The 12,138-nt window shown below is 49.7% G+C and overlaps 2 protein-coding genes across 2 annotated transcripts; one reads left to right on the top strand and one right to left on the bottom strand.

Annotated features, from left to right (window-relative positions):
* The first annotated feature begins 92 nt into the window (after positions 1-92).
* deaf1 (DEAF1 transcription factor) lies at positions 93-5,771 on the top strand. Its single transcript, XM_076027176.1, has 13 exons — positions 93-549; positions 1,364-1,461; positions 1,538-1,664; positions 1,917-2,066; positions 2,555-2,694; positions 2,866-2,931; positions 3,016-3,060; positions 4,004-4,124; positions 4,211-4,342; positions 4,437-4,741; positions 4,901-5,002; positions 5,217-5,306; positions 5,384-5,771. Exons 1-13 carry the CDS (start codon positions 357-359, stop codon positions 5,483-5,485), a joined length of 1,671 nt encoding a protein of 556 aa, XP_075883291.1. The 5' UTR covers positions 93-356; the 3' UTR covers positions 5,486-5,771.
* ighmbp2 (immunoglobulin mu DNA binding protein 2) lies at positions 5,641-12,127 on the bottom strand. Its single transcript, XM_076027171.1, has 17 exons — positions 11,991-12,127; positions 11,783-11,823; positions 11,191-11,311; positions 10,935-11,104; positions 10,631-10,826; positions 10,465-10,562; positions 10,178-10,341; positions 9,565-9,765; positions 9,345-9,492; positions 9,062-9,236; positions 8,582-8,764; positions 8,359-8,477; positions 8,169-8,263; positions 7,450-7,573; positions 6,521-7,375; positions 6,230-6,429; positions 5,641-6,120 (listed from the first exon to the last, which is right to left on the bottom strand). The coding sequence occupies exons 3-17, from the start codon at positions 11,265-11,267 to the stop codon at positions 5,920-5,922; spliced, it is 3,006 nt and encodes a 1,001-aa protein (XP_075883286.1). The 5' UTR covers positions 11,268-11,311; positions 11,783-11,823; positions 11,991-12,127; the 3' UTR covers positions 5,641-5,919.
* Positions 12,128-12,138: the final 11 nt, after the last annotated feature.

Below are 12,138 nucleotides of genomic sequence, written 5' to 3'. Positions count from 1 at the left end.
GTTCATCGGACCGAGTCCTGTAACGAAGACGGAATTGCCGCCAAGTGTCGCTTCGGGTCTTTCCGTATTCACTCGGCAGTCTCCGTCTACAACGCTCGGCTGACTTAAAAGGAAAAAAACCGAGCGGGGCCTTGTTGTCCTCCTGTCGCCGGATATACGCCGCCGTTTGTTGTTTTGCGCATTATCGTAAGAAATTGTACATTTTTATACATTTTTTTCCCCGTTGCAATCAAGTTCCGCCTCGGAAGCGACTCGTCCCACGTTCGTATCGAGCTCGGCTGCTTTCGGAACCCGCATTCCCCGCCGCCGCGGCCGCTCGTTCGCACTCGGCTCTTGTCGTCTCGTTCGGCGGAATCATGGACGAGGCGGACTCGGCCACGAAGGCGCTCGGCTTGGATGAACCGCCCATCGGAATGCCGACGGTGGAGGGCTCGGATACCGAGTCGGAGGCCGAAGTCACCACAATGACCGTGATGGCCGAGACGGGAAACATCGACATGGGAGCCGAAGCTCTGCCGAACCCGGACGAAGCCGAAGCGGCGTTCGCAGGCAAGGCGGTCTTTAGCCGAGCTGCAGGCTGCAGGCCGCTTGCTCCGTCTCATTGGTCGTGTGGGACGCCATTAAAACACGAAGGCAGACGGCTGAAAAATTATATATATATATATATATATATATATATATATATATATATATATATATATATATATATATATATATATATATATATATATATATATATAAAAGAAAAAGAAAAAAATTACACTTTAAAATGCCAAGTTGTTCAACTGACACAGTAACAGTGGCAGCAGCCAGTGCCAGTATATTAGTAGATAATGTGTAGTTTGAAACATCTTAACCCAGTTATAATAAAACTCTGCCATATATTTTAACAATTTTTATTTTACAATTTAATGTTACCAAATTAACATTTGCTGCAAGATATATGCAGCTATAGACGTGTATATAACAGCTACCAAAACATAAAATACTGCTTTTGACAACTCCTCGCAAACTATGGAGAGTTTACATTTTAGATATGATTTAAATTAAATATTTAATGTTTAAAGATCGTTGGCCAAAAGAACACCTTTAGAAACTACAACTAACAAAGAAAAACACATATTAATAATAAATAATAGAGAAAAATATATAGATTTTCTTTTTTTAAAAAAAAAGTCACATTAGCTGCATCATCTTCACATGTGGTATGATAATATGAATCCTATAAAATGTAAACAAAAACAATGCTGTGATTCATAAATGATCTACATCATGAAAAATAACTACTGCTGTGGAATATGACACAACATGTTAACTTAAAAATTTTTTTTTTTTTTTTTTGCTTGCTCGTTTTTTGAGGTAGATGTGACGGCTGCGACCGTGGGAGGCATCCACAACGCTGAGGACAACATCTTCACCACCACGGTGGCCACGTCAGGCAGCCTCCCCGAACACATGCTGGTAAATCCCCACGCTGCTGCTGCTGCTGCTGCTGCTGAAGCAGGTTCAGTTCAAACAGGCTGTCTGTGTGTTTCAGAGTGGGAGGACGACTGTACAACTCAGCGAAGGTCTTGGAGCCCAGAAAACTACTTTCATTGTGGTTCACGCTGACGGAAGCATCGTGGAGGCTGCCGGCCTCAAGTCAACCACTGCCATTGTATCAGGTGTGTGTGTGTGTGTGTGTGTGTGTGTGTGTGTGTGTGTGTGTGTGTGTGTGTGTGTGTGTGTGTGTGTGTGTGTGTGTGTGTGTGTATATGTGTGTGTGTGTGTGTGTGTGTGTGAGAGAGAGAGATAGAGAGATAGAGAGAGTCATTTGATTATATTAGTCTGAATCAGTGAATTATAAAGTGAACTTGAGTGAATTTCCAGCCCTTGCCTCCATGTCTGTTTGCTTCCTACCACTGGGCACCCAGCAGACCCGCAAACTCCGCCCACGCCGCTGACTGCGCCCCAGGACAAGGACTCCTCCTCCAAATACAACTGGGACCCCTCGGTGTACAACAACGAGCTGCCGGTCCGCTGCAGGAACACCAGCGGAATCCTTTACAAGAACCGGCTGGGATCAGGTGACCGGGGAGCTGAATGATGGCCACATGGTTGCACTCATTTTGATGAGTGGAAGTCCAAAGCTTTTGGAGCTTGGTTCGCATGCAAATATGTCCATATTGGACCTGATGTTCAGCCAAAACCGAGTCGTACGGCTTCAACGCCTGCTGCAAATTGTTATAATTGACTTTGGCGCAAGACCCAGTGCGCCAGAGCAGAGAGCACCATTCCAGGTGCGTAGCTGTAATGTAATGGAGAAGACAGAAGAAGTAGGAAGCAGCAGTGCCTGGACAGAGGAGGAAACTCAGCAATAATGTGGCCCAGTGTGAACAGAGCCAGATCCCACTTGGACACTTGAGAAGGAATCTGATTTGAATCAGATTTGCCTGCAGTCTGAACGCAGCCTTTGCTTAGACAGGCTTGAACTCTCGCCCGTCGTCTCCTGTTGCAGCCCTCCGTCCCTCCCTCCCTCCCCCCCGCCCACTGACAGAGTTGTGTTTGCGTTCAGGAGGTAAAGGTCGCTGCGTCAGACACAACCAGCAGTGGTTCACACCCACCGAGTTCGAAGGCCTGGCAGGCAGAGCCAGCAGCAAAGACTGGAAGAGGAGCATCCGGTATGCCGGCAGACCGCTGCTCTGCCTCATACAGGTGCTGCTGCGCCCACCCACACACAAACACACACAGACACACACAAATAGAGCTGCACTGTTACGCTGAGAATGTCACTGTAGCATAACAGAGGTTTTGTCTGTGCGTGCATGTGTGTGTGTGCGCGCGTGTGTGTGTGCGTGTGTGTGTGTGTGTGTGCGTGTGTTCCAGGAGCGAATCCTCAACCCCCATGCTGCTTCCTGCACCTGCGCAGCCTGCTGCGACGACCTGGCAGGGGTGAGTCAGCGCCGGCTGACGTATGAGATGAATTGAACTGAACTAAGTTTGAACTCCATTGGCCCCGTTTCCCTCTCTGTTTAGCCTCCAAAGGACACAGAATCCCTGGTGGCAGCCAACATCACGATGGTAAATTTAATTTTAAATTTCATTTAAAATGTAATTTAATGTAGCTGAGCTATTTATTTCTGCCTAAACAACTGCCTGTTGGACTATATATATATCAAATATCAGAATTCAGATATAGAATGCATTTGTTTAGAAGCAGTTGCTCACTTTTATTTAATTACATTTGCTGATCTAACAGGTCACAGCTTTCTTCTGTTCAACAAACTTCTTTTTCCACCCATCTCATGATTTTATACGGAAGCGTATTGCATTCACTCGGAAAAAAAAGCTCTGTTTTTCAGGGTAATTATTTTTTTCCCCCCTGGTTTTTGGAGTCATTTATTAGTTTTTCTGAGTGATATTTTTTCTATTTTTCTGACAAAATTTTCCTTGTTTTTTGTAATGTTTTCAGCCCCGTTTTGCGTTTTTTTTTTTTTTTTTTTGTGAATTATCGTGGATATTTTTTCTGTTTTTCTCACAAATTTTCCCCTGTTTTTTGTGGTAACTTTTTCCAGCCGTTTTTCTTTGTTTGTTTGTTTGGTTTTTTGTTTTTGAATTCTGGTGATACTTCGAAATCCCGCAAGGGAACCGTCAACCTGTAAGGGACTCCCGGTGCATCTGTGGTGACTCATTCTACTGCCTCGCACATGCCCCATCTTCAACTTTCTACCGTACCATCTGTGTGACTTAAAGACAGGACTTAACTTAACTTAAACCCAAGTCAAAGTAAAACTTGATTAAAACTAAACAAGCTGGCCATGTTTGCTTCCATTAAATCCGTCTCTCAATAAAGGAATGGATGTGATTGTTTCAGATGCTCTCTAAACTCAGGGAAAAACAAAAAAAAATGGAAAAAAAATTACCCTGAAAAACAGAGCCTTTTTTTTTTCTTTCCAAGTGAATGCGACACGCTTCTGTAATCTTGAGAGTGTTTCTGTTCCTTAATTCTCTCTCTGATGGACAGACTGGACCAATCCGCCTCTTCGTGCCGTACAAGAGGCGCAGGAAGGACAGCGACGTGATGTCCACGCCCCATAAAAAACATCCCACCGCCAAAAACATCACGCTGGCGCCGGGAACCACGTGTACGTCAGGTGACCTCGGTACTGACCAGCGGGGGTCACAGGTCACAGGGTCGTAACGACGTCATCTCGTCCTCTTCCCTCCACAGTCACCGTGTCTCCGTCCGGACAGCTGACCACCGCCGGCACCTTGACCTTTGACCGCACGCCGCCAGGTGACGCACCGGCCGCCATCATGGCGGAGAGCTCGCCGCCCAATGACGTGTTCGCCAGCACGGCAGGTACAGCCCAACGCCGCCGCACCGTGGGAGTGTGTGTCATGCAGAGCAGGTTTTAAGCTCCGCCCCCTCCCCTCCCGCCCTCTCTCTTGCCCAGTCCTCGCCACTTTGCCGGCGCTCGCCGTGGCCCCGCAGCCGGTTCAGGCCAAGATGACGGCGGTGGCGGCGGCGGTGGCGCCCGTCTCCCCGTCTGCAGGGCTGGTCGGCACCTTGGAGGTGGAGCCTGTCGAAGGGGTGGGGCCTGCGCTGGCCGACGGCCAGAAGGATGTGTGGTCGTACCTGGAGGAGATGGCCAACACGCTGCTGTGCAACGTCCAGCAGCTCAAGACTCTGATCGAACAGGCCAAGGGTGCTCAGCAGGTGGACGCGGCTGGGGTCAAAGGTCACGGGGGCAGGAAGGAGGTGAGACAACAGACACCTACATGCAGGGGTCGGCTAGGCTAGGATTTAAATTAGCAGTTAGAAAATGAAAACTAAATGAAAATGTGTGTGTGTGTGTGTGTGTGTGTGTGTGTGTGTGTGTGTGTGTGTGTGTGTGTGTGTGTGTGTGTGTGTGTTCAGTGTGGAGGACTCGGTCAGTCATTTCAGAATCAGATTGCGTTTCAGCCGCCGGAGGACTCGGAGGCCAAGAAGAACTCAGACCTAACAGAGATCATCATCAACGTAAGAGAAGACCACACACACACACACCTGTTCATCCGTGTCATGAGGAAACTGGTCTGAGCACATTCAAGCAGCGAAGCCTTGAATCAGCGATGCATACTTAGCAGTGCCCTCTGGTGGCCGCCTGGAGAAACTGCAACAGCATTCTAATATTTTGACCCAAGTCGTTTCTGACGTTTCTGTGTGGTTCTCTTCTGGTGCGTCGCTCCTGCAGCAAATGTGCGTCAACTGTGGCCGGGTGGCCATGAGTGAGTGTACGGGTTGCCACAAGGTGAACTACTGCTCCCCCTTCTGTCAGAGGAAGGTAAGGTCGGCCGCCGCACTCATCCTGGAGCTTGTGCAGGGTTTTGTAGTTTTTCATTTCGCTTTTTTTTTTTGCAGGACTGGAAGGAACATCAACACATCTGCTGTCAGACGTCAGGGGGCGTGGTTGTTCACGAGGACGAGCCAATCACAGCCATGGACATGGACAAAGTGAAGTGAACCTGCAGCTGTCTGCATTAAAACTTGAGCCCTGAAGGATCGGTGAATGAAGGAAAACGTCCAAACCTCAGAAACTTTTTTTAATTTTTTTTTTCTACAGAGCTGTGTGCGATGCAGTCTCTCTGAATTGTTCACAGATGTTATTATTTTATTTATTTTTACTCTACGCTAACTGACACGATCCAGTGGTTCGTACATATTTTTTTAATGCCATAAATATTTTTTTTACAGCTGGACCAAATGTAAATGTGCAAGACTACTAAAGAAATGACTTCAAAATTCTACACATGATGTCTGATGTCAATTCAATTTCAATATTTAATCAGTTTAAGCATCACAAAAACAGCAGCAAATCTCAACCAATCGAGAAAAAAGAGCCTCTTCGTCACCTGGTCACTCACACTTCAGTGAACTCGTCACCGTTGCCATCTGCATCACTTACTGTCCTTCTCCTCCTTCTTTGGCTTCCTCTGGGTTGCCATGTCTTTCAGTTTATTGTCCAGCTTCCTGTGCAGGTAGGCCTTTTTGTTGGGGTCCATGGACATGTCCTTCCTCCCGCTGCCGGCGTACAGAACGCCCTCCCTGCTTATTCTCATGCGGGCGTGAGACTTTGCCTTGTCGCCGCAGCCGTGCACCTGCGAGAAATGGGAAAAATTACACATACGGAAAGAAAAAAAAAAGGCAACCCTGCCTTCGCCCTATGTTAGCTGGCAGAGGCTCCAGCAGACCCCTGCCACCGCGTACCTCCGGTATGTGGTGACTGAGGCAGAACTGCCGGTTGCAGAACAGACACAGCTGGCCCAGCGTGAGCACAGACGCTTTGCACTTGGCGAAGCTGCACACGCTGTCGGCCTTCTTCACGGCGTCCATCAGGGCGTCAAAGTCGTCGTCCGGAGCGGCCGCCGCCGCGATCTCGCTGGCGCCCGCCTTCACTTTGTTCTTTCCTGAGAAAATAGAGGAAAATAATTGCTGCAGGACATGAGGTCCTTTTTTTTGCATGACACAAGGCCTTTAAATTAGACTTTTGCAACAAACCTTTTGCCGTTTTGTTCTTCTTGGACGTCGTCGTCGTGGGCAGTGTGTGGTTGTGCTGTTGCCTCTGCTGAGTCTTTTCTTCCCTCTTCTGCTGCTCCCTCTTCATCCGCTCCAAGTGCAGGCTCTTCAGATCCAGCAGAGGTGGAGCCGTCACTTCGTTTGGACAGTTTTCCTTCTGCTCCTCTTCGGCTGCTTCTCCTCTTTCTTCTTCTTCTTCTTCTTCTTCTTCTTCTTCTTCTTTGGTGGTTGGCTCCCTGGCTGGAGGAGGCTGCCGGGGCCTGGACACGGTGATGCAGCGCTCCTTGCCCTCGCCTCTGCTCTCGTGCAGGAGGCCGAGCTCCTCGGCCGCTTGGTGGACCAGCAGGCGGTCGTGGGAGTTGAACGACGGCGGGAACTGCAGTTCGCTTCGCTTCGAGTCCTTCACGAAAAGCTGCAGCTGCTCTTTGATCTCAGTGTATCGCTCCTTCTTCTGCTGCTCTTCCAGCTCCGTGCAGGGCTTCACCTGTTTGGGCTCAGTCGTGTTGCTGTGACTGCCGCCACCAGCAGGGGGCTTCTTCTGCCCTCGCTTGGCTCCAGGAGGCGGGTCTTTGCTCTTCTGTTTGCTGCTGCTGCTGCTGCTGCCAGACGACTTGGCCTTGGCGTCCTTCTGGTCTCGGGTGTAGTTCTGCGGCACGATGTCCTGGATGTACTCAAACGCAGTTCGGACCTCCCCAAACTTGGTCATGTGACGGACGAGGGACTTGAGGAAGGGGTGATTCTGGACGGTCTGGGTGTCGCAGACGACGGCGATGTGGCGGCGGGCGCGCGTGACGGCCACGTTGATCCTCCGGTCCTCGGCCAGGAAGCCCACCTCGCCTACGACGGAGCAAATGAGCCAATTGATGCGGCTGCAAGGGTGCACGACGGCATGTGCGATGGACCCAGCGTACCTTTTCTGTTGGAGCGCACCAGCGACAGCACCACGGCCTCCTTCTCCCGGCCCTGGAAACCGTCCACCGACTTGATCTCCAGCTCCGGGTGCTTCGCCGAGAGCTTCTGACGCAGGAGGTCAACCTTGACGGACACAAATATAGACACTATATAGCAGGGGTGGGCAAACTTTTAGACTGGTGGGCCACAATGGGTTCTAAAGTTTTACATGGATGGAGTGTTTTGGTGACCCACCTCATAGGAGAAGAAAATACATCATGGGATATGGAGAAAACATGTGCTTTGTCAATTGAAAATGAACATAAGCGTTACAACAAAATATGTCTTTGAAGCCCCGCGGTATTTTGCTCTTTATTGAAATGACTCTTCAAACACTGACAAAATGGATGAAATACAGCTATTTAATTACTTACTCACTATTAATTCAATTTCTTCAAGTTTAGCGAGCCAGATTAAAACGCTTAATGGGCCGCATATGCAGTCACACTGTATAGTTGGCTATGTAGAACTCCTTATATAGGGAGTTGGGACAGAGTGAGAACTTTTGGACACAGCCAGAGACTTACTGGTCTTTGTCTGTTCAGAGAGTGGACTGGTTATGAAGGTGGACAGTAAAAGAAATCTGATTTGACTGATGGATTATTGGAGGTCAGCAGGATGTTGAGCGATATGTCAGCGGTGAAATGTGAGCGGTGCAGCTGCCGTCGGCGCGACTCACCTGCAGGTTGTACGGCGCGATCACGGCGATGTCTTTGGCTCTGAGGCCGGCGTCCGTCAAGGCCTTGATGTGCAGCTCGACGATGTCCACCTCGCCTGCGGAGAACAGAGGACGACGTGCAGCTTCACGCCCGTGCGCGGCTCCGGTGATCCGATGGTGCGCGGCGCTGGCGGCGGCGGCGGCGGCTCACCTGGGTTGCCCTTGGACTGCTCGTCGGCGACCTCCATCTCGCCCAGGCCGCAGCCCGCCGTGTCGATGAGGAGCAGCGGCGTGCTGGTCTCGTCCACGGCGGCAATGCCCGGCAGATCCCTTCAGCCGCCAAGCAGAGACAGGGTTTTTTTTTTTGTTTTTTTTTACAGCGAACTCATCGTTCAGAGAAAACGAGACGGCGGCCACTTTGGCTGCGAGCTCACCTCAGCACGTGACTCTGGACGGAGCTGTGAGCCGTCAGCCTCCCCTGGTACATCTCCTCGGAGGCCCATCCCATGATGGCGCTGTGCATGCGGTACTGAACGGTCAGCATGCGGACCACCGAGTCGCCGTAAGCCTGGATGAGCCTCTCCATCAGACTGAGGGACAGGCCTTTGGACGCAGCCCTGAGGAGCACAAACAGCTCATAGGAAACAAAAAAGTCTAAAGTCTCTCCACCAAAGTCAGACCCTGATCGACGGCGGTGATTTTTAGGGCTTTTCATCCTGGAGTCAACTGCATATTTAACCCTCTGTTTACAGCCTTCTGCTAATGCTAAAAAAACAACTCCCCCCCCAAAAAAAATGCTAAAAAAAAACGAAAAAAATAATAATTTCCAGAACTTCTTCCTTTAAGTGTTTTCTGTGATCAGTTAAAAACAACAAAAAAAAAAACACATGATAGAAAAAAAAAAAAGTTTTTACGCTTGCGACTTGATGGTGGGCGGCAGCTGCTTGTAGTCTCCGGCCAGGATGCACTTGCGCGCTCGGAGCAGGGCGATCCAGCAGCTGCTCTCCAGAGCCTGGGCGCACTCGTCAATCACCACCCAGTCGAAGTGGTCGGCCGGCAGGTGCTTGAGGGGCCCGCCGTCGCAGGCGCCTGCGAAACGCACGACGCAGCCCCGTGATTGGCCCTCGTCTCTTTGCTGAAAAACGTTTCCCCTCCCCCCTCCCTCCTCCCTCCTCCCTCCCCCGAGCCGACACTGACCTGTGTTGGTCGACAGCACCACCTCGGCGCTCTTCAGAATCTGGCCGATGGCCGTGGCCTCCCTGCTCCTCAGCTCTTTCCTCAGCTCGCCGACTTCCCGTCGGAGGTTGGCCCGCTCTCCTTTGTCACGCACCTTCTTCATGCCTCCCTTGAAGGACAGGCGGGAGTTTTAACCGGCCGGTCAACAGCCAACAGGACCATTGCGGCGGATGATACTCACGAAAGCTTTATCGATGTCTTTGCGGATGTCGGCGATGATGCCTGCGTTGGCGCTGTGGGCGATGACGGCGTCCAGCGAGTGTTTCTGAATGGACTCCAGCAGCCGGGCGGGGTGGCCCAACCGCAGCACCTTGGCCTTGCAGCGGGCTAACCTCTCCACTAAGTTATCCACAGCCACGTTGGAGGGAGCGCAGCACAGGACCTGCAACCGAGTCAAGTCGAGTACTTTATTAATGTCCCAAGGGGGCAATTTGAGTTACAGCAGGAAGGTTTGAAGTGTAAAACACACAAACAGTAGAGACCAAAACAACAACACAATACATGGACAATGTAGCCAGCGCACACCTAAATGTGACCTTTGTGATGTCACAAAGGGCACACTGACACTTCTGGCAGGATAGTAGCAGCAGCCACAGTCAGGTGTTGGCTTCTCCCTCTTTGCATGCCTTGTTTTTTCCTCCTAAGAATGTGGAGGGGCCAAGACGGTATCTTTTTAAACAAAGGGAACAAAGGATGAAAAGAAATCTGCAAATGGGTTAGCAATAGGACCCTAGACCCTGATGAATGAAGACATTAAACAGACTCAGATAGACGCTGGATAACTTGTTTCGCACCTTCTGGCCTTGTTTGACCGCCTGCAGGATGATCTCCACCACTGTGGTGGTCTTCCCAGTGCCTGGTGGTCCATGGACCACGGCCAGCTCCTTCTGAGACAGAGCGAAGGTCACAGCTTCCTTCTGGGAATCGTCCAAGTTCTTGTTGAAGAACTCAATCTCATCTGACGAGAGAGAACGGAAGACCCGTGCTTTTTGTGTCAAGTGGGACAACTCTGTTGTCGCTTTAAGTTTCACAGGAGTCCTGGACAATCTGTGTTCTGTAGGCTCTGTGAAGTGTGACCTACTTGGCTGTGAGATACTGGAAGGTTTGGAGTCTCCAAAGAGAACGTTGATCAGGTTTCCTGATGGCCCACTGCCGTACCCGTTCAAGTCATTCAAGGCTCTAAAAGCAAAAACCACAGCGTGAATCAAAGATCTCAGATGTGAGGGATGCGAGCTACACTCACTCACTTCTTCATCCGTTTGTAGGTGACATCGTTTGCCAACTTTAGCAGGTTGTAAACGCCGTCTGTGTCGAAGCTGAGGCCGTCTTTGGAGTCGTCAAAGGCCACGCTGACGGACGCCTGGCTGACCTTTGTCACGATTCCAGTGCCGACCTGCGAGTCTGTGCTGCAGCCGCCCGACTCATACAAGCCAACAATGTCCCCTGTCGCAAGAGGATGCACATCAGATGAACCATGGATTGAAATATCACACACACGCACACACACCATGTTAGAATCCTAAAGGTCTTGATTCAGGTCTTCCACCTCACCGGGTCCAAAGCTGTTGCTGGGCAGAGTGGAGAATCCCAGGTGCTTCCTCGGCTCAAGGATAACGACTGTTCGGCCGTACAGGCCAGTGGACTGACTCCCTATGTGCAGCTTCAGCAGGCAAACTCCTTTATTCTGGAGGTCTTTCAGAGAGACGTTCTCTTGCCAAATCCTACACGAACAAAGTGAGACAATGTAATCAAAAGAAGTTCTTAGAAGAGTTAGTGAGCATCACTGACTTGATGCTGTTTAACGAACCGGGTTTCCTCGATTTCAGCGTCCCTCTCCTCCTGTAGGAGCTCGAGCGTCTTGGACACAAATTTTTCGACCGCCATGGCTCACTGAGAAAACACAGGTGGCAACCAGTGACAGCGCAGGTCTGAAACAAGAGGCAGGTTGTATGGTGGGAGAGGTTTTAGATAGTGACTCATTATCACACCAGGTCGTATTTTAGACATTTCGTATCCAGTGTGTTAAAACGGTCTAGCTAATAATAACAATAGGAATATACAGATACCGCAGATATAGGTACAGAGTAAGTAGTGTGTGTGCGTGTGTCTCTTATGACAGTGTGCATGAAGTTCTTTGAGTTTGATGCCCCTTCAACTTATTAAAGAAAAAAAAGGCCAGAAAACATTTAATACCACATTAAAACATATTTTATTCATGGTTTTGCCCAAATGATAGATTAAATATACTCATTTGTATTTGAGAAACAAACAAACGAGAAGCAAATAGAGAGGGGGCACAAATCAGGCTGATCCCAATGTTATTGTAGCATGTTAGCTTGCTAGCACCTTTAAAGTCAGAACTTTGGCAGCCAGCGTGAAGGCAGCGGAGTGACACTTACCCGGTAATGTTATCCGACTGTTTTACTGTGCGAACCGAAGCCTGCGAACAGGGAAACATGAATTGAACAAGAAAAGTTTGCCCGTCATCTTTTAGTATACTCTCATGAGTTTAGCATGTTTAGTGTCTTCTTCTTCTCGTGCAATGACACGGCAGTTCACGGGCTACGCTGCCACCTAGCGGAGCAGATGACTTCGCTAATCGCTTACCAGACACAGTCAGCAGCCGTAGTTTAAGAAAACCATGGCTTCCCAAATTAAATTAAGCTTAAGCTAAACATAGCATGTGGCTAATACACGGTAAACGAAGCAACACCAATGATAACAGCGATTTGTTCCATTCAGAGGCGAAACATGA

This window comes from Nelusetta ayraudi, unplaced genomic scaffold (genome assembly GCF_046127955.1).
Source record: "Nelusetta ayraudi isolate G7.1 ecotype Tasmania unplaced genomic scaffold, CSIRO-AGI_Nayr_v1 ptg000020l, whole genome shotgun sequence".
Taxonomy (NCBI): domain Eukaryota; kingdom Metazoa; phylum Chordata; class Actinopteri; order Tetraodontiformes; family Monacanthidae; genus Nelusetta; species Nelusetta ayraudi.
Note: the sequence above shows the minus strand (reverse complement) of the source record. Positions and strands in the feature narration are given on the sequence as shown.